Source organism: Pipra filicauda, unplaced genomic scaffold (assembly GCF_003945595.2).
Source record: "Pipra filicauda isolate LSUMZ 115617 unplaced genomic scaffold, ASM394559v2 scaffold154_size2910363_pilon, whole genome shotgun sequence".
NCBI classification, from domain to species: Eukaryota; Metazoa; Chordata; class Aves; order Passeriformes; family Pipridae; genus Pipra; species Pipra filicauda.
Window position 1 is genome coordinate 485,003 of NW_024104040.1, and position 25,158 is coordinate 510,160.

At 41.7% G+C, this 25,158-nt stretch overlaps 2 protein-coding genes across 7 annotated transcripts in view; one reads left to right on the forward strand and one right to left on the reverse strand.

The window, feature by feature from the left end:
• The window catches only part of ESCO1 (establishment of sister chromatid cohesion N-acetyltransferase 1), a 33,533-nt gene extending 30,559 nt beyond the window's left edge, over nucleotides 1-2,974 (forward strand). For both annotated transcript variants that reach the window (XM_027731260.2, XM_027731261.2), the window contains exon 12: nucleotides 1,979-2,974. In XM_027731260.2, the coding sequence (XP_027587061.1) occupies nucleotides 1,979-2,126 (148 nt within the window). In that variant the 3' untranslated portion in view covers nucleotides 2,127-2,974. The remainder of the gene's footprint in view (nucleotides 1-1,978) is intronic.
• Nucleotides 2,975-3,606: 632 nt separating this feature from the next.
• Nucleotides 3,607-25,158, reverse strand: part of GREB1L (GREB1 like retinoic acid receptor coactivator) — a 138,912-nt gene continuing 117,360 nt past the window's right edge. For 3 of the 5 annotated variants that reach the window (XM_027731256.2, XM_027731257.2, XM_027731254.2), the window contains 14 exons: nucleotides 23,697-23,812; nucleotides 23,080-23,324; nucleotides 21,165-21,727; nucleotides 20,578-20,680; nucleotides 17,515-17,670; nucleotides 17,175-17,314; nucleotides 15,262-15,423; nucleotides 14,749-14,956; nucleotides 13,903-14,068; nucleotides 12,712-12,939; nucleotides 11,151-11,292; nucleotides 9,857-10,057; nucleotides 7,973-8,111; nucleotides 3,607-6,365 (listed from right to left, as the gene is read on the reverse strand). In XM_027731256.2, coding sequence (XP_027587057.2) covers nucleotides 6,202-6,365; nucleotides 7,973-8,111; nucleotides 9,857-10,057; nucleotides 11,151-11,292; nucleotides 12,712-12,939; nucleotides 13,903-14,068; nucleotides 14,749-14,956; nucleotides 15,262-15,423; nucleotides 17,175-17,314; nucleotides 17,515-17,670; nucleotides 20,578-20,680; nucleotides 21,165-21,727; nucleotides 23,080-23,324; nucleotides 23,697-23,812 — 2,733 coding nt within the window. In that variant the 3' untranslated portion in view covers nucleotides 3,607-6,201. The remainder of the gene's footprint in view (nucleotides 6,366-7,972; nucleotides 8,112-9,856; nucleotides 10,058-11,150; nucleotides 11,293-12,711; nucleotides 12,940-13,902; nucleotides 14,069-14,748; nucleotides 14,957-15,261; nucleotides 15,424-17,174; nucleotides 17,315-17,514; nucleotides 17,671-20,577; nucleotides 20,681-21,164; nucleotides 21,728-23,079; nucleotides 23,325-23,696; nucleotides 23,813-25,158) is intronic. The other 2 variants (XM_027731258.2, XM_027731255.2) reach the window with 1 other exon arrangement.

A 25,158-nucleotide genomic window follows, 5' to 3' on the forward strand; every position in this document is an offset into this window, starting at 1 on the left:
CTGAATGCTAAGTGCTAGATCCATAAAAGGACTCAAACATCTGTGTTAAAAATGTTGATTCTCCAAACCTTAGGTTTCTTTCAGTGACATTTCCTAGAAGTTTAAACATCATTTCTGAGTAATGCCAAGAACTGCCCAGATGTTACTATTGCTCTCCTGTCAGGTTTGTGTTAAGCACCATCTTGCTGCACTTTGTAGCACAGGTGCTGATGTCTCTGCCAGTCCTCAGCCCCTTGGTTATTTGGAGAGCTTAGCAAAGCTATTCTGCTCTGCAGAATGCATCTTGCCTGGCTGGTGGAGCAACTAGAAAGTTCTTATCAGATCATGTTCTGTCTGAACTATTGACTGTAAAGCTGTGTTCAGATGAGTGTAGTAACTTGATTATTTGGTTATATTTTTGACAACTTTTTAATAGTGTGTTTAATAGTAGCTTCCTAGAAACTATTTCTAAAGGAAAGATTTAGAACATGGTGCTAATAATGCCAAGGTCACGGGTTCAATCCCCGTAGGGATCATTCACGTAAGAGTTGGACTCGATGATCCTTGTTGGGTCCCTTCCAACTCAGAATACTCTGTGACTCTGTGATTTCTCCCCCAAATCGATGCTGGAGTTGTTCCCTCAGCTACAGTCCTAAAGGATTTTTACAATCAGTTTTGATGGTTTGTTGCAGCTAGTGAGGCCTCAGTTTTGTTCTTAGCTGTGCACTGCACCTCACCTTTTGCTGTGCTCTGGTGCTTGTTCGGCCTTCCAGTAGCTCATTGCTGCATCAGTAGAAAACAAGTTCACCAAAAAGAGCTTTACATGACTCTGGTGCTCTCTTGGTTTGCAGAAAGGTCTGATGAGCTCTAGAGCTGGTGTAGGCAAGGGAGCCCAGACAGTTCAGAAGGCAAAGGAAAGGAATGAGACTTGATTTGGGATGGCAATAGGCAGTTAGATCTGCTCAGCAGCCAGTGAAACTTCAACTTAAATGTCTTCGGTAGCAAAAGGTACTTTGAATGGGATGATTCCAGTAGCCATCTAAATCCTGACTTCAAAATGTTGAAGGCATTGTAGCAGACTTTTAGGTCCATTTTGAGAATGTCTGCCCCATTTCACTCAAGCAGTCAGACAGTCTAAGAACCTTGAAAAATCATCTTCCTAAATATATGAAAGAGAAGGGAATAAAACTGGTAGTGATTAAAACAGATTTTGTTCTTGTTATGTTTTCCTCAGTATTTAATGGAGATGTCCGTACAAGTGAACCTTATACTTGGTCTTCAACTGCATTTAAGTTTATTTTATATAAACTAAAAACCTTAAGTTTAAAGGGAGTTTCTTCTGTTTCCAAGGATAAACATTACCTCCTCCTTCCTCTAATCAAAGTCTTAAAGCCTGAGTGCAGTTTTCTAAATTTGCTCACATAGCGAGCCAGAGAAGTAGAACAGTGTCTCTTGATTCCCATTCTTACTTAAAATAAGAATAAAACATACATAAAATATTTTTAATGAAGTTCAGCAAATTGATTCTTTCTTTTTGTATAGTTATTACTGAATGTGTACTTAGGAATTATGCCTTGAGGTTGGTCTTTCAGCCCCCTCCATCATCACCCCAACTTGTTCTGTAGCTTGTGTTTTCGTTCTTAGGGATTGTAGTCACAGCCCTAGCAGTCTCTTTTCCATGAAAAAATAGTTGGAATGAATTAAAACTTTTTTTTTTAAAAAAACTCTGAATTTGAACTCTTGATGCAATCACTCTATACAAACATTCCTTCTAGAACACCAGAACCTTATAAAACTCCTTCCAGAGCAAGTGATCCTCCTTGCTGTTTGGAAGGAGATAGATCCTATAAGTAGAGCCATCTCCTCCTAATAGAGTTTCTTCCTTTTCAGTGTCTGTGTCACTTAATTAATGGTTTGTGGTCTAGTAGCATAAATATTTTTTATTATTCCCTGAGAGTAATAACCTTTTTTTTCCCCCTTTTTCCCCTCTTTTAAACAGGAGCAACTTCATATATGGTTCATATTTAAGTAAGGAAGAAATCGCTTTCTCTGACCCCACTCCCGATGGAAAACTCTTTGCAACACAGTACTGTGGCACCGGCCAGTTCCTGGTATACAACTTCCTCAATGGACAGCACCAGACTTAACTGCTCTGAAGGAATTCCATTTTTGTTGGGAGACTTCTGCCAAACCGCTCTGAGTGGGTGCAGGCTTTCAGCAGAAGCCAGGGCCATTTTTATTACAGTGAACTCAGGACTGGTAACAACCGAAAGGTTGTACTATTTTATTAAAATTGTAAACAATGCAGTAATAGGCTAACTTTGTTTTTTTAAAAGAAAGATATTTTATTAACTTTTACAGAAGTTTGATTGTATTTTATCTAGTTAGTCATGTTTACATGCAGCAGAAAATTGTTCATAGTGGACTGTAAACTAATGCAAAGACTCTAGTCTCGCTGATGAGTACATGCTGAAGTTCTTAATGAGGTGATATACCAGTGCTTCCTGGTACTGTAACTGGTCTCCTGCCCCAGCTCCCGCAGCCAGGGGAGCCGCTACTCGTTGCTTGTTTGACAGAGCTCAAGGCTGTGCCCAGTTGTATTGAGGCAAGAAGCGCTACGGTACAGTCGTGGTGGGCATCAACCCTCACGGACTGCACGGTGGCTTCTGGGGTGCATCCTGTACCCTGCTAGATGCCAGGGCACCTGCTTGGTGTCAGCAGCATCAGAATCTTGTGCCCTCTGTCTGCTTCTCCCCCAGACTAGTTGTGGAGTAAAAGGTGGAATGAAAACCCCAAGGACTGGTGTACTCGTCATTCTTCAAGTACTGTACTGAGTATATACCTTTGTTAGTGGACTTCACTTTGATACTTGTCGCTCCTTCATAAATCTCTCTTTTAAAGGGTTTGTATGTTGAAAAACTGCTGTGGCCTTTCTTGATCTGTACATAATGTAGATAGATTAAAAATAAAATACTTGATAGCTTTTTTAAAGTTACTCTGTATGATACTAAGTGTGAATGAATCTTTAGTGTATTTCATACTTTTCCTGGGGGGAAAACGTGGCTAGGGGCAGAGTGTGTTTTGATGCAGTCTCTGGAGAACACAGTTATGGCATTCAAACCTGCTTGGATAGGAATTCCCTTAGTGACAACGCATTTGTATCAAACCCCAAGGATAAGTGCCCCAGTAGCTCCAGATCAATACCGTCCTTATACAGGATTTGTGGTAAGGTGAGAGGGGAATGCCTTCAGCCTTGAGTAATAGCTTAAAACTCTGAGATGGGAAAGAATTAGGGTTAAACTTACGGTTTGTTTCAATTTTGGAACCTCTGTGCAGTTAGGATACACTTGTTTATGTTGTACTGTCCTTAACCTTGGGCTAGAACTAAAGAGCTTGCACCGCCTCCGAAACAATACTTGAGTGCTTAAAGCTGGAGTAGCAGAATGGTGATGAATTCTGGTCTGTAGAGTCTGTTTGTTTCCAAGCTGCCACATGTAATTTTCAAGGGGATTGTGAGCAGCCTGTAAAGGGCTTTGTCAGAAAAATGGTGCAGCAAGTTCACTGGAAATCTAAAAGCTCTGGTGGGCTTGGAAAGCAAGAGCAGTACCCATTAAGAGAGAGGCAGTCTGAAATGGTAACTTAATATAATCAAATTTAATGAAAGCACATTATAAACATACCATAGCCACAACTTCAGACAGTTTCAGTTCAAAAACAATAACATGAGGTAGACTGACTAGTGAAGCTAAATTCACCAAGTTTTTGGTTAAGAAAACTTTACACTAGGAAAGCAACATTTTTAACCCTCTTCCAAAAGTCACAAAAAGCAATTACATAAGTTAAGCAAAAAGCATCTGCATATGATTCTTTAAATCTTAGTTTACATTCAGTTTTAACCTGTGAATAGACAAGAACATCTACAGGTAAGATATAATGCTAGCCAATTTAATACATTCATAAGAATGGCCTTGATGGCGAGGCTTAAAACCAAGATGGATAGCAATCATCTGGCTGTCAAACAAGGGTCTCCTTCCCAGGAATTCATAGGCAGCCGGTTAAAGTGTTCCATGGGACAGGCCTGCACTGTTTGGGCTGGTGTAGTGTGCTCTGGCCAGAGCATTACCAAAACTCCTTGCTTCTGCAGGGGAGAGCACTGAAGAAATGGGTTTACTGTTAGTTGGTAAAGGCAGGCAAATATGCTGATTTTCTAAATGCACTCTCAACCTTCAGGAAAATTTTGCACTGCTTCACCAGCAGGCTAATTCCTCCTAGTAGTCTCAGCACCTGGAATTTTAAGAACTTAGTGCAAACATCAAATACACAAACAAAAAGAAAACCATTTTTTAACATGTAATACCTGACACTTCTAAACCACACTTAAGAGTTGGGGTTGGCCTTAAGCCTTTCTGGCAAAACCAGAACTACTGGAATACATTCATGTGTGTATCAAGCGCTTCAAGAAGTATCTTTTATATCCCTGCTTCTTCCCAGTGTTAAAATAGATAAGGCAGGTTGTGTCTGAAGGAAAATAAAAAATAACTTTACAGAGATGGGATGTTCATCTGAGATTTGCTAAATTTACAGCATCAGAGATATGCTACGTCAACACAGACATATGCAAACCATTTTCCTTTGGCCTCTGTCAAATATATTATGTTTTTTCATCTGTAAACATCTCTTTTCACAAGATAAAAAAAAGTTGCTTAATTAACACTATGTGTTAAAAAAATGCAGCTTTGGCAGGTCCTTCTCCAATGAGTTGCAGGTCAGGTATAAAGATGTGGTAATTTCATTGCTTTTTGGGGAGTAAATTTGTATTCATGAATAGCATTTAAAAAACACTCTGCATTTTTCCTTTTAATAAAGGGGCCATGACGTGCAGAAAGATTGTTGTGTGTGTATGGAAACCTCATCAAGGCAATGCCTGCCAATTGTGCGAGGGGAACAGGGGACCGCTACGATTTAACCCTGACAAACAAATGCAACGGCGCCAAGTTCCTTCCAGAACACCTTAACAAGGATCAGTAAGTATTGCGCTTGTAAGTAGAATAATGTGCGGCTGCTGCATAGCCAGTATTTACACATTTACAGGGAGGACAGTGTTAGGTGATGCATTTACACATCTTTGCTTCTGGAGAGTCTCTTGTGAGCAGGCCCAGCTCCTTTGGACTTCTCCCCTGCTCCCCTCAGAACTACTAATAGAATACCTTCTGTTTCTCTTGGATCCAGCTCAGGCATCATTAGTGTCCTGCACATTTTTTGGTATGTTGCTTCATATATGGGTACAACAGACCTAATCTCAGTTCTGCAGCCAACTGGAGCCGAGTGTAAAGGAAATGGAGAGTGAGTTGCGCACAGCCCACCACAAAGGCACCGGACGGACAGGAGGACACGTTTCCATATGCAAAGGAGGATGGACCGCAAGTTTTCAAAGCTCTGAGGAGAGTGAGAAACTGAAGGTGATTTGCTGGGAAGTTACTCTGGCCTCGAAGAGAGAGCAGCTACGAGAAGCCTTTGCTTCGTCCCTGGAGTTGAGGAGGGGGCGCCTACTGGGCAAAATACCATTGCTAGGAGAACTGGGGTGCACAGTGCCTATCATGTGTTTGCCCATTTGTTCAGGTTTAAGTAGTAAACTTCGAACACCTGTGGAAATTTTGCCAAAGACAGTTTCAATACGTACACAATTACAAATTTTAAACTAACACTGCACAGAGAACAAGGCTATTCCTTTTAATACAAATACCTACTTTATATTGTAGTTTCAAACCCCTGAGTATTCCTGTACCACAGCACAGAGCTGAAGAGACACGGTGGGCTCTCCTCCACCTATCTTCAATAAATCCCACATGCTGGGGTGCATTTCATGTAACACATTCAAGCTAGCAGCTGCAAGAGGAGAGCAGCTTCTTCCCCTAAATCAGCTGAATATTAAAAGGATTCTTCTTCAACCAAACAACATCCTCCTCCCAGATCCTACAGCTTGGTTGGCTGTGTGATTAGTGTTGGCAGTTGTGACTGATGTGAAAATAACTGGAATCCAAGATCCTTTAAATCATAACTGATGTGGTAATTTATCCCAAGGAATAAAGCCTACTTCAGAATTGTGGGGAATCCTTTAGAGCAGTCTAGATAAATATCGGTTGCACTTTGCTCCACAGTGATTGTACTTTTTTTTAAAAAAAAAAAAAGTTCTTTTTTTCTTTAGCAGTGTCTTAGCAAGGCTTATATATGGCGTCCAGTAAGAAAATAGAGTGGTTCGTCATCACTACTGTTAGCAGTTTGAAACTCATCCCGAAGTCGGAACTGCCATTCATCCTCCAACTCCAACCGGACTATCGTCTGCCGTAATGAGCTTCTGTCTTGACATATGACACACAGGGTGGCACCTTCAATTGAAAAGTACATTAGGTTCTCAGGGGTACAATAATAACTCATTTCCTTCATTCATTTTCCTAAGATATTTTAAAGAAATCTCCGCTGCTAGGTAGGAAAAAAGTAGTATTAGAAGGGTCTACCAATAACCATCCAGTCGAGGCTCGGATCATTGTGTGAGCCTCCAGACAACAGCAAATCGTGTCCATCTGTGAATTCTGTGAATTTGCAGGAAGGCACAGACAGGGAAAAGCAAACATGGTGTTGGGTCTGCTCCATATCACAGAATTTCACTGACTGACAATCAGCCAGTGTTAATATCATCAGCTGCTAATATCAGAGAGAGCATTAATGGGACTCCAAGATCCTTACATTACTATTGATAATTATGCCAAAAGAATAAAGCCTACTTTTTGTTTGTTTCATGGGACATATGGGTTTGTACAAGGTCAATAATGAAATTCTACTAAGCCAAATCAGTCCCACAGCTGACGTAAGAAAATCTGCTATGACTTCCTTAAGTATGAGAGCTGCCCTTGGTAAAGCACTGTAAGAGTCCTTAATTTCTCTGTGGCTAACAAATGTGCAAACTTCCTGGTGTTGCACAGAGACATTTAATAAGCAGGAGGGCTGGACACCTTCAGGGCTTGCTCTGTTCTGTGCTCCAGCCCATGCACCTGACACACAGAAAGTTTTGGTTCAGATCCCTCCTCTGCTCAGTTGAAGCAAGGGAAAGTCCTTCCTACCAGGCATCCATGGCCCATTTTTGTGAAGAAACCACCTCTTGCCCAAGAAGCAACAGAGAAAATGGCCTCTCTGGCTGCATTCGGCACACATCAGCTCTGGGAAACTGGCAGTGGCCAGCACCAACCTCCACCACATCTTTGTGCCTTCCTCCTCTGTCCCTGCCCTGGAGGGCCAAAGAGGGTACAGGAGGAAACTTCAAAACCTAGTTCTTGGGACTGGCTGAGGGTCATCCCCACGGCATCCCTGCATGCGCGCCATCCTCAGTCAGCACAAGATGGGAAACAGGTCAGCTATGGCACCACAAATGCACTGGAGCTCTGCAACACACTTCAGCGTTACTGAATACCTGTGGCAATTTGCTCTTCGTTAGTATTAAGACAAAAAGATGAAGAAAGGTTTTTATGAGGTTTATTAAGTTCTGGTGGGGGTAGACCCTATAATCCTCCAGATAAGAGCTGTCCCCATCTGCAGTAGTGAAGATGGACTGACTGCCAGAGCAGAATTTCTTGTCCTCATCAGTAACACCTATGTTCTAAACTCTCAGGTTGCTGACTGCACAGCTCACTGCCTGATTTCCATGGATTTTGGTTTTTCTGCACCTATTTAATTTGATGTCACTTATAACTTAATGAATGTAATTTGTCAAAGCTTACCTAAGGTTCAATTACCTGCACTTATTACCAACAGGAACAGATTTGATACACTCCCAGAAAACCACTCCATCTATTTCTTTTGAAAACAATGGCAGCACTAACTGTGAAAATAGTGGAGCTGTTTAACAAAGCTGGTTATTCCTCTGCCTTTCCCTTTTCCTCCATGCTATTATTACTTGGCAGGAAAACACCCAGGATGCCCAGCAGAGCAATGAGATTACCTTTCAGAAACCTGAACCGCTTGAGGAGGTCTGCACCAACGAAGGAGTCGCAGAGATAGAGCAGAAGTCCACTGAAGAAGACCCCTTCACAGTTGACATTGACTGAGTGTGGGCGAGAACTAATATAGCATATAGCCACCTGGAACAGAAAGGGGAAAGAAAGGAAGCACTCGTGTTGGAAAGGTCTAAGGATGTCTTTAAGGGGAATGGAATATAACTTAGTGATAACAGGCAAGTCGGGTGGTGCTGGTAAAAATACAGTCCAAGAGGACTACAGTATTGAGCAAATACCCTGAGGAAATAACACATGGGACAAACTTCTAGATTCTGATTTGGTCACCAAGTCTGCAACACGTTATTTCAGGGCTCTCTGCAATTCAGTTTCATTTTCTGCTTCTCTAAAAATTACCTGCTTATAATGATTGTTAAGACTGCATGGGTTGCTCCAATAAGGATACATTTGTCAAACACAGTAAGCAACTCCATGAGTACTAAAACTGCTGAAGCTTGTGGTTCGCAGCACTGCAGCTCTCCTGTGTCTCAGTGCCGTGATAGCTGTTGTGTATCTTCTCTAGGTTACCACTGACCTTCATAAAATTTGTCAGAACAATACCCCTGTTAGATGTTCACCCTGCTTCGGACCCACTTCGAACTGACCATTGGGTTCAAAGATTCTAATCTCCCAGCCGAAAGACACCTAAGATGTATTTGCATCTTAGTTTCCCTAGAAATCCGTGTTCATAAAAAGAGAAGCAAAAAAGGATGAATACCAAGTTCTGTCAAGAATGGCATCGCTTTCAGGTTTTTGCTTTGTATGAAATAATATTTCAGACAGACACAATTCCTTTACAAATCATACAATCATAGGATTGTTTAGGTTAGACTCATTGAGATCCAAGATCAGAGTCCAACTGTTAATCCAGCACCGCCAAGCCCACCACTAAACCAATGTCCCTAAGGGCGACATCTACACATCTTTTGAATTCCTCCAGGAATGGTGAATCCACCACTTCCCTGGGCAGACTGTTCCAATGCTTGACAACCCTTTCCATGGAGAAATTTTTCCCAATATCCAGTCTAAACCTCCCTTGGCACAACTTGAGGCCATTTCCTCTTGTCATATCACTTGCTACCGGGCAAAAGAGACAAAAGACTGACACCCCCCTGGCTACAACCTCCTTTCAGGTAGTTGTAGAGAGCAATAAGGTCTCCCCTGAGCCTCCTTTTCTCCAGGCTAAACAACCCCAGCTCCCTCAGCCTCTCCTCACAGGACCTGTGCTTCAGACCCTTCACCAGTTCTGTTGCTCTTCTCTGGACACACTGCAGCATCTCAATGTCTTTCTTGTGGTAAGGGGCCCAAAACTGAACACAGGATTCAAGGTTTGGCCTCACCAATGCCAAGTACAAGGGGACAATTCCCTCCCTGGTCCTGTTGGCCACACTATTCTTGATACAGGCCAGGATGCCACTGGCCTTCTTTGCCACCTGGGCACACTACTGGTTCATCTCCATCTGGCTGTTGACCAGCAGCACCCCCAGGTCCTTTTCCGTCAGTCAGCTTTCCAGACACTCTTCCCCAGGCCTATAGCAATGTTGCATGGGGTTGTTGTACCCAAGAGAAGGACCTGGCACAATCCAGCGGTCACATTAGTTCATCACAGACCTCTCATCTCTACCCACACGAGCCAGCTGGAGGCTTCATCACCAGCTCCTCCAGTGGATTGGTTCTTTACCTCCAACAGAAGAATCTGTTTGAGACCAAAGTCTTCAAATGCTGCCCTTGATGCTGAAGGTCCCTAATAGAAGGGGCTTTCAACACAAGAAAGATACTGAAGTAAAAGCTTGCATTTGCTCATCCCCATTATCCCTGTAAATATTTTGTACCTCAAGCCCAATGTTCAGGTAGCAGTCGATGGCCAATACCGGGTTCTTGAAGTTATGAATGGCCTTTGGGAAGAGTTTGTATGTCGCATGTTGAAGGAATTTCTCCAGGAGGAACTGAGACGGGGCTGCCAGCAATGTATGCTCACTGTCAGGGGCACAGACATACTGAAGAGGCATTATTGGTGCCACGCTGTCCGAAACCTGCGGTGAAACCAAGGGGAACCCCTTTTAACCCAGTGTATTTGCTCTGCAGGAGTTCCTCTACCTGGGGGAGGGATCGCCATGACAGAGCAGGTAGAGAGAGAAAGCTGGGGGAAAGGATCAAAAATCGTCACTCGATTTTGACAGCCCCACAGCATAGAAATAAATCAATTACTTGTTCTGTGCTTGCTAAGTACTTCCGTGGATATCTGCTTGCCTAAAAAAGGGATAGAAAACAGGGAGTTCAAATTGCCTTCATCCTATCTTACTCCTGGACATTACAGGAAATGACAGACTCCTTGTGTGGAGTCATCCATAAAAAATGTTTTCTATGGAGTTTTCTCATAGGCCAATCCATCACTACAGATTCCACTGCAACCACAAGAAAAAGGAAAATCAGAAAATTACTTTCAAAAATATTCAAAACCAGGGTTTAGTCAGTTAAATCTTGAAATATGGAGGTGGTTTTATAAAAGAGGGATGGTGTGGGATGTGTTTAAAACTACCAGGACCACAAACTACAAGATTCCTAGATAAAATCCAATCCTCTGAAATACATCTCCGTTTAAAGCTAGCATAGGTGCAACATACTCGGCATAAAATATGTGGTATATTTTTATAAATACTTGGATTTCTTGGGTGGATTTCAAAAGGTTCCAGTTTTCAGAGCCTTTCTTCAGGTCTCTTCTTGTCAGGAAGCGCAAGGACCGAAAGTCATCACAGACTAGCAAACTCCAGAAAGTAGTGGCTGTGCTAACATTTTTTAAACTGAGTCCAGTACAATTTTCCTGCTTTTGATCAGAGTGTATGTCTGCAAATTCTTCCTCCATCAGAGATACCACTGAATAGCTTGACCAAACCCTTTCCAATTCCAGTCCATCTTCTAATAGGATTTTCGTTAGTAATTTATAATTGGCAAAATATTTATAATTTTCTATTTTTGATGTGGCAGCCCTACCACAGAGTAAGCCATGAATGTCAGATGTCAAATAAGGACAGAATAAATCTAAAAGACTAGAAAATTCATTGTTTTGAGGGGAAACAGGTCCTGATTTTACCCCTTATGTATTACGGAGCATACTTCCACACTCACCATGATTTTTGGCTTAACGACAAAGTCCTTTTGTCCTCCAACCTGAATATGTTTCTTCATGACACTGAAGTTGTTGAAGCGGCAGATGAGGAGGCCACTGCTGTTTGTCCGCAGATTAAAATCTACATCTTCACAGAAATACCTGGACATTAAAACACAAGATCACTAAACCAGCTGTGTGGCTGCTGTGCATGAGCAAGCATTCACACACCCGCTGCTGAAATGCACCGGTATGGGCTCAGCAGAGATTTTTGGAGACCATCTGATGTGGTGCCAGGACAAATTCTCTGCGGACCTCTGAAGACTCATTCCTTCGATGTGCTCCTGGCATAGGAAAGCAACTGCTGGTCATCTTAAAATCAAACTAGTCTTCACTTTGCAGTGTGCCTGTATAGTTCTTCCCCATACCAAATCTGGCTCATCCTCTCATCCTCGTCATTTACCGGCACCAACCATTTCCTGCCCACCCTTTCCTTTTTTGTTTCTTTTTAACCGTTGCTTTTTATATATATATTTTGGAACTGAGAGAGGCTCTGCAGTGACCAACCTCCATTTCTGAACAGGCCAGTTCGATATGACATATTTCTTCATAAACAGCAATCAGGGGATAAATGTGGCTTTAAAAAATATTTGGCTATGGGAGACAAAGCAGCTGAGAAGTAACATTTGTCCTGTGCTATTTACAATGTAATTGCTCACTTCTGTGGGCTGATTCCCATCTCATGATTCAACCTGACAAAGAATGTGAAATCAAGAGCTCTGGAAGCCACACCAGCTTGCACGGACAGGCTACAATTCCTTGCTCAAATATACAGGATCCCTGAAAACAGCAGCAGGAGCCCACGGTGAGAAGCCCCAGGGCCATCTGTGGCCAGTAGAGACAAAGTTTATTTTTGAACTCGCTAATCTGGGGAGCAGGAATTGGTTATTGCTTCAATCTGTGATGAGAACTAGCAGTAAAGGCACATTATGTCAGTGCTTTATTGCAAATGCTTTAGGATGAAGTTAGGTGAGGATTGGGAAGAAGAAGGAAGGAAATAGTGGAAAATTATTTTTTAATCTGCTTTTCTTGCAAACCCAAGTGGCAACAGGGAGGATAGCTGATTCTGTAGGAAACACAAGGAATCCCTCCTCACAGCATTTGACATAGGAATGGCTCAAATATTTCCTATACGCTTGTTCTTAGAGACACAACAGCCTCTTGCCTGGTAGAGAGGAATGGTGGAAGCTCCACACTCTTCTGTAACTGATGTAATTTTGGTTCCTTTCTTCTACTTTTAGTCTCCCGGTTACTTTTTTCTTCTGAAGTTTGTTCTTTCCCCCATCTTTTCAATTCTCTGAAACCCTCCCCTGCCCTTGCCTCATGGTCTGTCTCTCCCAGGGTTTTTTTGGCTTATTCATTCAGATGCAATGTATATCACTCTGTGTTTTATTTTTGTGATTGTGCACTCATTACCTAGACAGGATCTTTCTGTTTATCTCAACAGCATTCAGAAATATTGTGACAAGACTCTTATCATGTTAACATATTATTTTCCCAATATATATATGTATTACCTACCTTTTTAGATCATATTGCACATTCTGGGTCAGGTCTATGTTGAGCAGTATAAAATCACGCACATGGCACCTAGAGAATGGAGCCTTTGCTTTCCTGGTATTCAGCTTGCTGTTCCATTTCTGAACACCCAGTATTGCATAATGAACAATTTTGGGGGTGGCTTCAATGTGTTGGAGGACACTTTTCAGAGACACATTCTTGCTGAAACTCCCAGGCTCCAGGGATCGGCTGCAAAACATGATCATATACAACATACAAAGATACCTTATTACTTTTATATAACATACACTGCATATATATACGTATATGTGTAAAAAAAAGGAGCAGGAAATTCCAGTAACAGTTGAGAATGTTTACTCCAAATGCTGTAAAAATATATACATAAATGCAGACTTTATAAACAACAGACAACTAATCTTATCCCATCAATGTAGCCATTAAGAAAATCAGCCTTTCAGCAGAATAAGGTCTTACACAGCAGTTTAGGAAGGGAAAAGGAATCCCCTTACACATCATTTCTGGAAGGGTATTTTCTCTGTAATGGACAGTACAAGTGCTGAGAAGGGCAAGAGCTTAATGCCTTCTAAAAAGCTGAAGTTCCCAAAATACCTGTTTTCACTGAGAAACATAAATTGAATCAAAACAAATCAGGGAAGTAACATATTGAGAAATCACTCAAGTAGTCACTAAAAGCAAGAGTGGTTTTAGGCAAAGAACAAACACAAGCAGAGTTTTGCTGATGGTACTGACACAGATGTCAGGGAACAATCAGGTGGAAGTGTTCAACAGCAGGAGGTTGAATGTTGGTGGTCAGCAAGACAAAGGTACAGCCTTCCTACTGCTCTGAGTGAAAGAGCTGAAGTTTTGCATTTTAGACAATACAACTAAAATACATCATAAATACATGTAAGTGTACGGTTCCTGTGCTACTTGAGTAATAATGATTGAGTGAATAATGACCTTTGTGAGGCCCTTTGGACAGGCAGCCTGGTGTTACTACATCAAAGCCCCTGCCAAAACCTGCTTTTGCTTGGCAATATCTCGAGTACATTTCCAGCAGCTCCAGCTCCCCAGCTCTTCCAGTTGTCTGGTCTTACACACCCTGTCAGATGCTGGAGATGAGCCTAAGTCACAGATGTGCTGCTGTCTGTGCTGGATCAGTGCAAGGACCCCAACATGGTGGTTACTTACCTGGACTGCTCGTGGATGCTGTGCATGTTCCACAGGACACAGGAGTCATCCATGACCACAATGAATGGCCACACACACTGGCGCTTGACTCCCAGTTCCTCCAAGCGGTTTCGTTCCAGTTCTAGATTGTGGTAGGAAAGTTCCTTAATAAGAAACCTGGCAGCACCTGACAAAATACCATAAAGAAGACATCTTTCTTAGATTTTATCACTCTTCCCAGAGAAAGGTTACATGAACATCTGCAGTCATTACCCTTTGTGAACTTTAGTGCTCTTAACATCTTAGTTTAAGAAGAAATCAGTATGTCCCTTTTTCAGTGCAAGTAAATCTAAAAGGCAGATGCCAAGAAGACTGGACGCTTTAAGACACTCTGCAGAACACAATTTTGTGGGCATTAATAAAGTAACTTAAACCAAGAAGGGACTGAGATTCTAAAACTGAAGCTACTTAAAACTTTTTGCAGAAAAAACTCAGCATCCATGAAAACAAATTCCAAAGTTCAAGTCCCAGTGTTCAGTTGCAGTTAATATTTACCTTCAGCTAACTAAAAAGTTGCAATTTGAAAAATCACATGTAAAACATATAGAATGGACATTCACACAGCAGGCCTGAGTAAAATGAGTGAATATGGTCCATAAAACATCAGATTTTAAACTGAGAAAGCAGTGATCAATACATGTCCCTGACAGCAGTTCTTCCCCATCACTGTATTTTCCACACATATTCCTGCTATTATTACAGCATGAATGTGAAGAGCTGCTGCAACGTTTCCTAGAACAACATGATCCACATTGTCCAACATGGATTTTGATACCTTCACAGCAATGCACGGATAGTGTTTCTTACCAACTCCAGCATTGTTGAACATGCCTGGCAGGACAAGCATGATGTGGTTGGGCCAGTATTTACGGTAGAGAGGCATTTCATACTCCTTGACTACAAGGAGGTGCAGGTGGCTGATGCCTTCCATGGCATGGTAGAGGTTCAAGAGGCCGTGTTCATGACGTCCACTCGATGGAGTGAAGATAGGACTCTTGACTGCATTCAAATTCTGCTGGAACAGGACATATTTTGGCAACATAAGGTAAAAGGCAGGCTATTCCTGATAGAGATTTTTATTTACTTGTTGTTTATACTAGATTTTAAGACTACTGATCATTGCAACACATATGAACTGGACACTAGGACCAGAAAAAGGGATGATTGTCCTCAAAAACTCCAGTTCGAAGGACAGTCAGGCAAGGATTACACAAGGAATTTTAAAACAAAAAGAAAAGAGAAAAAAATCTCCCCCCATTAATTTGCAAATATATCTCTGGTTGAGTGCATTCAGCAGATGGATAAGAGCAGCACACGCACCTTGTCAGAAACAAGTGGGAGTCGCATGCTTTCTAGATGTTTTCCCTGCTTGCTGAAGACAAAGTGGCTCTCTTTGGACTTCGGGATAATAAAATGCAGTTGAACCTCTTCTCCTAGCATCGAGGATGAAAATGTGAATGCATGCAGAGTGGAATCAGATACCTGTATACAAACAAACAAAAAAGATTTGCAAGCAGGTATAAGGAGTATATGGCAACCTGTTCTTACAGCCACAGTGCTGAAAGCCATCAGAGAAGAACATCCAAAACATTCTCTTTCAGTAGCTGAAGTTAACTCTACAATATTCTTATTTTCCTCACCATAAGGCACATTACTTAAGCATGTAACTAGCCTTGCTGTTGAAAGAATCAGCTTTCTGTATCAGTAATTATCTTTGGCAAACTGGACTCCTCTGAAGTCTGTTTCAGTTAGGAATTATTTATCAATATTTACAAGGAGAAGTCAAATATACATAAATAAATAAATATATATACACACACACACACACATACATACATACACACATGCACACATACATACTAGGAAACAAACTGTCCAAATAGATTTCCCCAAAAGATTCAAAGAGCAGTGTAGCATTGGGGGTGTGCCTCCACAGCAGCATGCACTGCCATACAGACAGATCAGCAGCAGCACAGCTGCATTAGTATGGTTTTTTCCTGTGGCAGTACTCTCCTTTGAGTGACCAAAGCAGACCACGCCATTAACAAGGCTATGGAGAATTTGGGTGAGCTTAAGTTTACACAGCACTTCACTGAATCGTGTAAGTGTATACAAAGTGCCTAAATATCTGATAAGATTTCATCCTTCAGAAACATCTATCTTACTACAAAGTTGAATCATTTACTCCTACCAGTGAGTTTTCTGTAATCTTTACTAAAAAACTGAAATTAGCCTAAATAAAGGTGGAAAAAGCAAGGGACTTTATTTAGGTTCTGTTAAAGCATTTAAGAATCCCTCTCCCTTCATAATGCTTGCCGTCCAACATCTCCCCTTTGAATGTATAATTTCCCTGAGCTCAATTATCATAACTCTATGTACACAGCTCGCACATAAAGTAGATGTTTATATTTATTACTACTAGTTATGTTTGATCACATGCACAAAGATAAGTGGAGGGAACAACAGATGTCCTTGGGGAGGATTTGCTTCTGTCAACATAATGAAGCATGAGGTTTAAGTCAGACCTGCTGGTGCTGCGCCGAGGTAACTGACATTGTACACTGCCATGGCGGTGTGTCCACACTGTGATAGCTTAATAGCAAGCTGTTGGAAAAGATCAGCAAGCAAGGAAAGAATGATTCGAGATAAGAAACTTCCAAGTAAACTGTTGCTGGTGGTGAAGGAATAATGTGTGAGCTATTAACCAGGAATAATCTTACTTGCCAGTCTCCTGCGAGAGTAACTGTTTTAGAAACCAGAAGTTTTTTAACTGAACAGTTAAAAATTTTTATTTGTGTGCAGTGACTCATAAGCTACTGCTGAGAAGCTTGCACAGTTAATTACAAAAGGAGGAAGAAAGGCCTTCCCATTTCCCACCACACACATGGATGGCTGGCTTTTAGGTAAGACAAGCATCTCTCTTAATTTTACAGTCTTCTCCCCTGAGATACTGCAAACCCTCTGGGCAGAGTGAATAATGCTTTGGCTTGAGACAACTTGTCACAATATTCACCCTTTGCCAGAGGCAGCTGGAGGGAACTGCTCATTCAGAACATAACAAACACAGTTAATGCTCCTGGGTCTGTAGCTCAATATGTCCCCTGAGAACGGAAGAATTAAACAATTCCATCTCAGGGAAGGTGGAAGCACGAATCCTGAGAGAAGAGCAGTATGCCTGGAGAGACCACAGAAAAAAATGAGGATGCAATTTACCTTTAGGCCTCAACACCAACCTGTGCAGCAGGATTAATGTCCATGTACTGATGGCACTGCTCACAGTGATGGAATGTATTGTAAGCTGCATATTTAGTCAGCATCATGGACACAGTCTCCCTTTTCTTAGGTTCCTCTGATTTTGCTTCTTTGTTGGCTTCTGTGCACAAAGAAAAGAAACAGAAATTTAAGAGTGGTGAAAAAACAGACGTGATTCCAGGAGCAGCTGTAAAGAACCCACAAATTGTTTTGTTCTATATAATTTTGGAGAGGTTCCTGTGAACTCATATGTTTAACTGAACCAATAAAAACTGATTCTTTCTAGGAAAGTATTCCTCAAAAAGTTTGCATTTTGCTTACCTTGTTTCACTCTTGAGAGTTGTTCTGTGTATACAGGGCTTATATTTCTGTACTTGGGGTCATGTACACTCAGGTCAAAAGATATTTTGCTGAAGATCTCAATGTCTGGCCAGTGGTCGTTGCTAGACTGAGTAATTTCACTGTTTTCTGTATGATCTGCAACAACACACTTCAGGTAAGCAGTATCAGATACCCACCAAATAATATTTATGTGATGTTTGCTGCTTTTCAGTTGCACAGGAACTTACCACACACACACGCACACACACACATGCAGCAACATCTTTGAACATCATAAATGTTACCATTGAAATTACAATTAATACAAAGCCATTTCAAAGAAATGGCAATTTCTTAGAAACTGCATGCGGGTGAAGGAACCTTCTAGGTATTTTTCAGCTCTGTTCCTCATCAAGCTGAGGTATTGTGCACTCTGGTTTAAGCATAACATGCTCAAATGAATGGTGCTATTTGTGCAGAAGGTACAGGTGAGCCTCTTTGTGATGGAATTAAGAGCACTGGGTAAATGAGAAGTAAAATATCCAAAGGCAGAAGAAAGCAAGGAAAGAGGCTGCATAAATATATGGACTAGTAGCTGGTGGTACATGATAAAGGCAGTAAAAGATACACTCCTATTACAGAATGGGGTGTGGCCACCAAGGATAATCTGAAATGTTTTTGCTTTGATCCAACAGAGATAAGTCCAAAGTAGAAAACCAAGTTTAAGCAATGGGAACAGCAGAAAGCACTGGTCAAAGAAAACAAGTTCAGAATGCAGCTTGAACATCAGCCAATTCTGTTTAAAATGAGATGGAAGAACACACAAAAGTAGGTGTGTAACTGAAGTTAGTGATTTTAGAAAATTGAATTCAGGTGAAATGAAGGTTGGGTCTACAGATGAGCACATGCTCATGTTACCCTGTCTGATGCAAGAGAAGTCGCAATAATCTACAGAGTTCTGAGTCCATTACTTTGACCTCCGTAATATTCAAAATTAGGGTGAAGGAAATAATTAAAGCTGTTGAAGTAAATGATAAATGTGATAAAATTCAACACAAGTTGACTAAAGAAGTCCTGTGTTACTTTCATTATATGGCTATGAGATACCTATTTCTCTGAACAAAGGAAATGCAATGCATCTTCTCCTTCTGGACTTACGTATTTGGTATGATACTACAAGACAAATTATTAATACAACTGAAGAAAACGAAGATAGTGAATTGAAAGAGCTGATTAAACAGAAGATGGCAGCATGTAACATCATAAACGTTAAGGCAGATGGAGATTACAAAAGAAATTAAAAGATTGGTAGAGGGGCACACTGTTTAGTATCACCACTAATGTCACCAGCTTAAACAAAAAATTTGCTTAAGTTTGCTGGTGGCACACTCTTAAGAGTCATTGTCGACATGGAGAAGGAATCAAAGATCAGCCGGAAAGAATTCAATGCCCTCAAAAACTGTAACAAAAACCTGGTGATATTTAGCAGAAAAAATGTGAGTCCTATGGACTAATAGCAAGCACTTCTGCAGCAGGTTGGGAGCATTTCAGTTGGAAATGGCTGAGTTGCTGGGGAACATAGTAGTACAAGCTATGTATCAATGCCAGTGAAATGGGAGAATGGAAAAGACCAGCGCAATCACAGGTTTCATCAATCACAGGGCTTTCAGTGTGGGCAGGGGAATACATGAGTTGTTGTAGGCTGAGTTGGTTAAATATCCCTCAGAATACCCCGTTCAGTTCTGCTCACCCATGCACCAGAAGGATAAACTGAAAATAGATATGCAGGCAAGAACACCAAACTGATAAGGAGAATAAAGGGCCTGTCATTTGTGAGGATCCTGTAAGAAGATCCAGGCTACCTAGATGAATGCTGAGAGAGGGTAAGATAGCTGCCTGACTACCTCAAAGAAGAGAAAAAGTATTTTAATTTAAATTAGTATTTTCTTTGGTCTCAAGGAGAATGTTTATAACTGGGAGAGAAACACCTTTGGGTTGGAGAATAAAATAATATTTTCAGTAATGAGAAAATAGTGCTCTGGAGAAGCATACCAACAGAAGTAGTGGGAGCAAAAAAGCCACAGCCAAAAATCCCAGCCAAACCCAAATTGCTCTCATGATGGAGTTCCATGCATTCCTGGCAGGGGTGTGACACATTGCTCTGATCACAACAGGCAGAATGTCTCTTAAATTTTGATATTTCATCCCAAGTTTCTGGAGTACGTTAGTCCAAATAATGAGAGAATAACCACCCCCAAAGCTCCAAACCAAAGGAAAATACTTTTTTTTTCTCCCCTCCCCCCCCCTTCGCCACCCCCTTTAATAGCATTGTATGAAGAGAAATACAAATTACCCTTTTCAAGGGTTTGACAACAACTACATTTTCAGGATGCCAGTCAACAACAATACATTTTCAGGATGCCAGTCTAATGGTCATGAGAGTTATGCACCATAGAGACTTCACCACAAAACCACAGAGTACTGTAAAGAACACCATGAAGATGAATAATTCTTAAAAGGTTTTGTTCTTCTCAAGGAAAGTCCTGTCACAGCAGCTAATTGATCTGTGAGATCTGTCAAATGAGCACAGATCCAAAGAGACTCCTCTTGCCTTTTATCCTCAGCGTAAGATCTGCAAATTGCAGACAGGAAATAGTCTAACTGAAAATTGGTATATAATTTATAAATAAACACAAGTGTTAAATGTCCTGTCTGCTTAAAAGCACTCAATTCTTAAAAACTTGCAAGGGGAGATAACGTGGGCAGATGCCCATTTACATTCACGGTTTTGTGCTCACTTTCATTTTAGTTCTATACAAATATATCAATCCAAAACACATTTGATAGCTCTCAGCTAAGCCCAATATAAAATTTACTTTTTTATTAATCTATATTGAAATATATGCAGACACCTAGAGCAAGGTGTCTAGCTACACACCAATAGACAGGACATGTAGTAGGTGTAATTTATAGTCTTTCAGTAAGCCTAAAAATTTCACTGCTAAATAATGCATAACACAGTCTCCTTATGATGCATATTAAGAATGCCTACTAAATACTTACTGGCATTAATCTCTTCTTCGTCATACACATCCACTTCCAGCAACCGGATCAGCATGCGGAAGAGAATCCTTAGGAACTGCAAGTATGAACCAGTCTTTCCAACCTGAGCCAGAGATGGAAAAAAGCCTAAATGCCAACTCAAACTACTACAATGGGAGGGTAAATTTCAGGATAAATATCTTTGGGCTTACTCCAAAGCTCTGTTTTCAGCTCTGCCTGAAAGTATTGCAAGACATAATATTCCCCATTATGCTGAACAGTTTTACTCAGTTGCACAAACTGGCCCACAGCCTGTGTCACTTCTGTACGCAGGGAAACTGGCAGCGATAACTGCTTCCCTCCTGACCTGCTCATGGCAATGTTACACCAGGTGCCATCCACCTGTATTTCATTTAGGCTAAAACAAGACATACAGCATCACCCTTCCTCTCCTTACCACTTCCAGCATGGACTTAGCCTTAAAATTTGACTTTGACTTTTGACCTTGAAACACATTACTGTGGGTAACTTTACAGTACGAACTACAGTCCTCATCACTGGCCCTCTCAGACTGCTAAAAAGGCAAGAGGAAGGAGATGTGCTCTTACTTGTGGTGGTCCTGTCAAAAGCAGTCGCCTGGGGTGAAAGCTCCTGGCACCAGACGCCTCACCCTGATTGCTGAAGTCCGCATGGTGCTGCCGGGCTGTTGTCCACTGCCTGTAGTACAGAGACTGCTCTTCACTGTTCATGTCCTTGTGAAGCAGAGGCCTTAGAGAGCTCAGCCAAGACACATCAGCATGAGGCAGGAGGGAAGAGGAGGAAGGCAAGTTCCCACTTTTCTGTGAGCTTAGGAGACAGTAGGCAGCTTTGGACAGGATGACAATGCGTGGCAGGGCAACGCGGAGGGCCTTGCTGTCTTTGGCGGAATGGGCAGGCCACTGAAACATTTGGGAGACTGAAGACAGTGATGACAGTTTCGAAGTGGTGCTGCTCGCCATCTGGTTACCCAGGGAGTCGCATTCTTGTTTCAGGGTCTCTCCAGCTGTAAAACTGGAGTAAGTTCCCTCATCTACTGAGCTGTGTGCCACAGCCTGAAAGTTAAGTGATGGTGCCTGCTTCTGAGACTTGTCTGCCGCACTTGAGGAGCTCACGCCATTGTCAGCCAGGGAACCTGGGAAACAAAGAGCACACAATGAACAGATAGTGTGTATGGCCAGTCTTCGCGAGCGAAGATTTGGGAAAGGTCATTAACCCTTCCAGCCTGCGCAGTGGATTTTTTAGGTGAGACACAGTGTGCGCTGAACTGAGCCCTCCCTTTAATCCTAAGGTTCATCTGCCGGGGCCGAGCAAAGCTTGGACAGTGGCAGCGAGGTCCTCAGGATGTAGGTTTGTTTAGAGTGACCTTCTCTTAGATGGATGACCTTACAGGGCTGACGAGCTCCATCTGCCCAGGGGAGTTTCCCTGACCAGGAATCGAACCCGGGCCGCAGCGTTGAGAGCGCCGCATCCTGACCACTAGACCACCAGGGGTCACAGATAGTGACTGACATAAGAAAACCACGATTCATTTGATCTACGAGACAATGCTAACCCACAAATACTTCTGTTCAATGAGTGCTGCTGGGGCTTAGGTCAGTGTTTCACCATGTAAAAAGAAATCATTTACATCCATCTATCCCCTCTTGCTGGAGAGGCAAAGGCCCTACTGCTACAGGGTTCAGAGTCCAAGGCTTCAATCCTAAGCTTTGTATGAGAGCTATCATTTGGCATCTAGGATTTGGCATTTCATGGCACAACCTTCTGAAAGTCAGGTTTAACAAACCGCTGTATACATGGACCCATTTCACCTTTCTTTCTATGAAGAACAGAGCATTTATTTCATGTGAACTGGGCTCTGCTCCCTCCTCCATACCAATCAGGTTTAGTTAGTGTATGGGAAGATCTGATGCATGGCAAAGATCCAGTTCAGCTGTCTTAATACCTCAAACTCATACGGAAACAAAGGGAAGGACCCAGAAGTGTTTGTGGAATGCAAAGAAAAGAAAGCTTGATGAGAGGTGAGGTTTCACTGATGCCTGAAGAGGTAGGGCAAGACCCAACCATTCTGTTGGTCTTGGCAAGGAGGCAAATATCCATTCTCACCCATACCTACTTCCAGTTACAGACCATTTTTCTATTGCTAGAATTTTATACTAGCCTTTTTTATTCTGATTTTTAAGATCTTTTCAGGATCCACTGGACAAAGCTAGCACCAAACGTGAAATGTAAGTTTAAAAATAAAAATCACAAGGCACCCTTAGCTATGGTATATCATCCCTCCCACTGAAACACCATCTTCTTTTAGCAGTAGACAGGAAAATTGCTCACCGTGGGAAAAATCTGCAACTAACATTTCATTGTCTAGCCTGCAGCAGGATACAGCTAAGCAACCCACATTTGAGTAAACATCTTAATGTTTGCATTCAGCTTCCAGTGATGTAGGAATAAAAACTTGTTTTTCAGACCAACAGCAGAATAACTGACCTGAGGTTCCAGTGACAGCGCTGCTATTACTCTGGGGTCGGTCCAAGTCTATCAGCAGCTCATCAGAGTCATTCTCGCTACCATTAGCCTTCTCCTGCTCCTTCTCACTGAGGTCAAGAGCAATAATAGGCCCTCGAATTGCCTCCTTTGAGACGTAGCAGCATGCCAAGCCCACTTCCTGCTCTAAGGCAGTACGAGTTAAGTAGCTTGAGTCAATTAGCCGAAGGTCACAGTATTTCAACGACCTAGAAAACCCAACACAAGAAAAAATGAAATTTTGTTTTCTCTGGCTTTGAAGAATACTCCCTATCTGTAATTGCTTACTAAATATTCATGAACTATTTTATTAGTCCATAAATATAAAAATATTTTTAAATATTCATCACATAAGTTATGTTCCTTGGTACTTTGCAGAGACACTATATAGTGTCTAAGTATAGTAGCATTAATTTTCACAAACTACACTTTCCAAAACTTTAAACAGTTACCAAATAAAGTATTCAAAAATACACTTTTTTTGTGAAAAAGTAGCCAGATGGTATCAAACCACTTATTCACCCCCCAACTCATCTAAACATGCTAGAAAACAATCATATTGATAGAGGTAATAACAGCACCTGGGGAAAGTTTCTCCCAGAGGGTCTTTGCCAGTTAGAATAACAATGCAAGGTAGACCTTCCAGATCCTGATAGGTGCGAGGAATCCAGTCATCCTGCTCATTGCCCCTCCAAGCCTGTGAACAGAGAAAATTGCAGTGACTTCTAAATGACTTCTTCTAAATATTCACCTGGTTATTTTCTTCATCAGTTCCAGTTTTTTCTTTGTATACACGGTTTGCTTACTCAACAGCCAACTGGAAGGAGACCTTGGGTACAGGCATGCATTTGTTTTATGGTAGCCAACTGTTAGCTAAGCATTAAATACAAAGCAAAAGGATGTATAGCATATATTATTCACTGCTGGAAACATACATCTGGTGTATTACTGTGATCTGTCAGAGAAAAATGCAGTTGATGCCCTCAATTTCAAGCTGGCACAGATAAAAGGTCTTTGAATTAATGTAAAGCTAAAGAAAGACTTTCAAGTGGAGTGTGAAAATGGTTCAAAGAACCTTGCCTAATTATTCTATATAATGAAAGACTGCATGAAAGAAAAACATTTTACCTTTCACTGGGGTTAATCCCACCAGAAAGGACTCCTCACCTACAGTCTACCAAGGCCCGAGACCACAAAACTGCAGCATTTTCCCTTAGCACTGGAAAGGTTGGTAGCGTTGGTCCCATGTCATTTTACCCTTCAGTCCCCTTGGTTCAGCAGAGTTTACTGAAAAAATTTATTTCTCCAGTGACTTAGCAATATCTTCTGACTCAGTAAAGCAGCCTCGGTAGCAGAGAGATAATTTCTGGCTCAATGGGGTTAGTCTGGCTGTGTGTCACCTGCCACCCTGCCTCTCCAATGATGGAAATTTCTGTGAAAGTGCATGATTAGAAATTGAAATACGGGAAGATACAAAGCTGATTTTCTTTTTGCTGGCATAAGGACCTAAAAAGAAGCTTGAGTGCCTGGAGCTTTGAGCTGTAAACTTGCATTCAGAAGATATATTTCTTGACCATTTTACTCAGGAAGGGCAGAGAAGTGCAGCCCTCAGGGCTCCTCACTTCTGAATTCCTCCCAAACAGTTTGATTCATGTTAAAGACTATGCCATGACAGTATCCCTAGTCAGCAAAATAGTTATTTAAATTGTTTTCCATCTCTTCTTTCATTCTGTACCTCTGGCTCCCTGATGGAGAGGAATGACCTGTCTGGTTGGCCAGCAGGCTCATCTGACTGAGAGGGGAACAGTCCAGCCACCAGCACTGCAGAGACAGTTGCCCACCCTCCCTGCCCTGCTGTGAGACCACATACCCTGCTAATGCCCTCTTAGAAGGAGGCTAAGTTAAGTCAAACTTTTCAACTGGGGTCACTAAGAGCTATAAAGTTTCCTTCCCTGTCCCTGAAAAAGGTTATGATGAAGTCTCATCCTCCCTGAAGCCAAGAGCATTTATTGGTGGGACCAGCATTTTGAGCCTCAGCCTCAC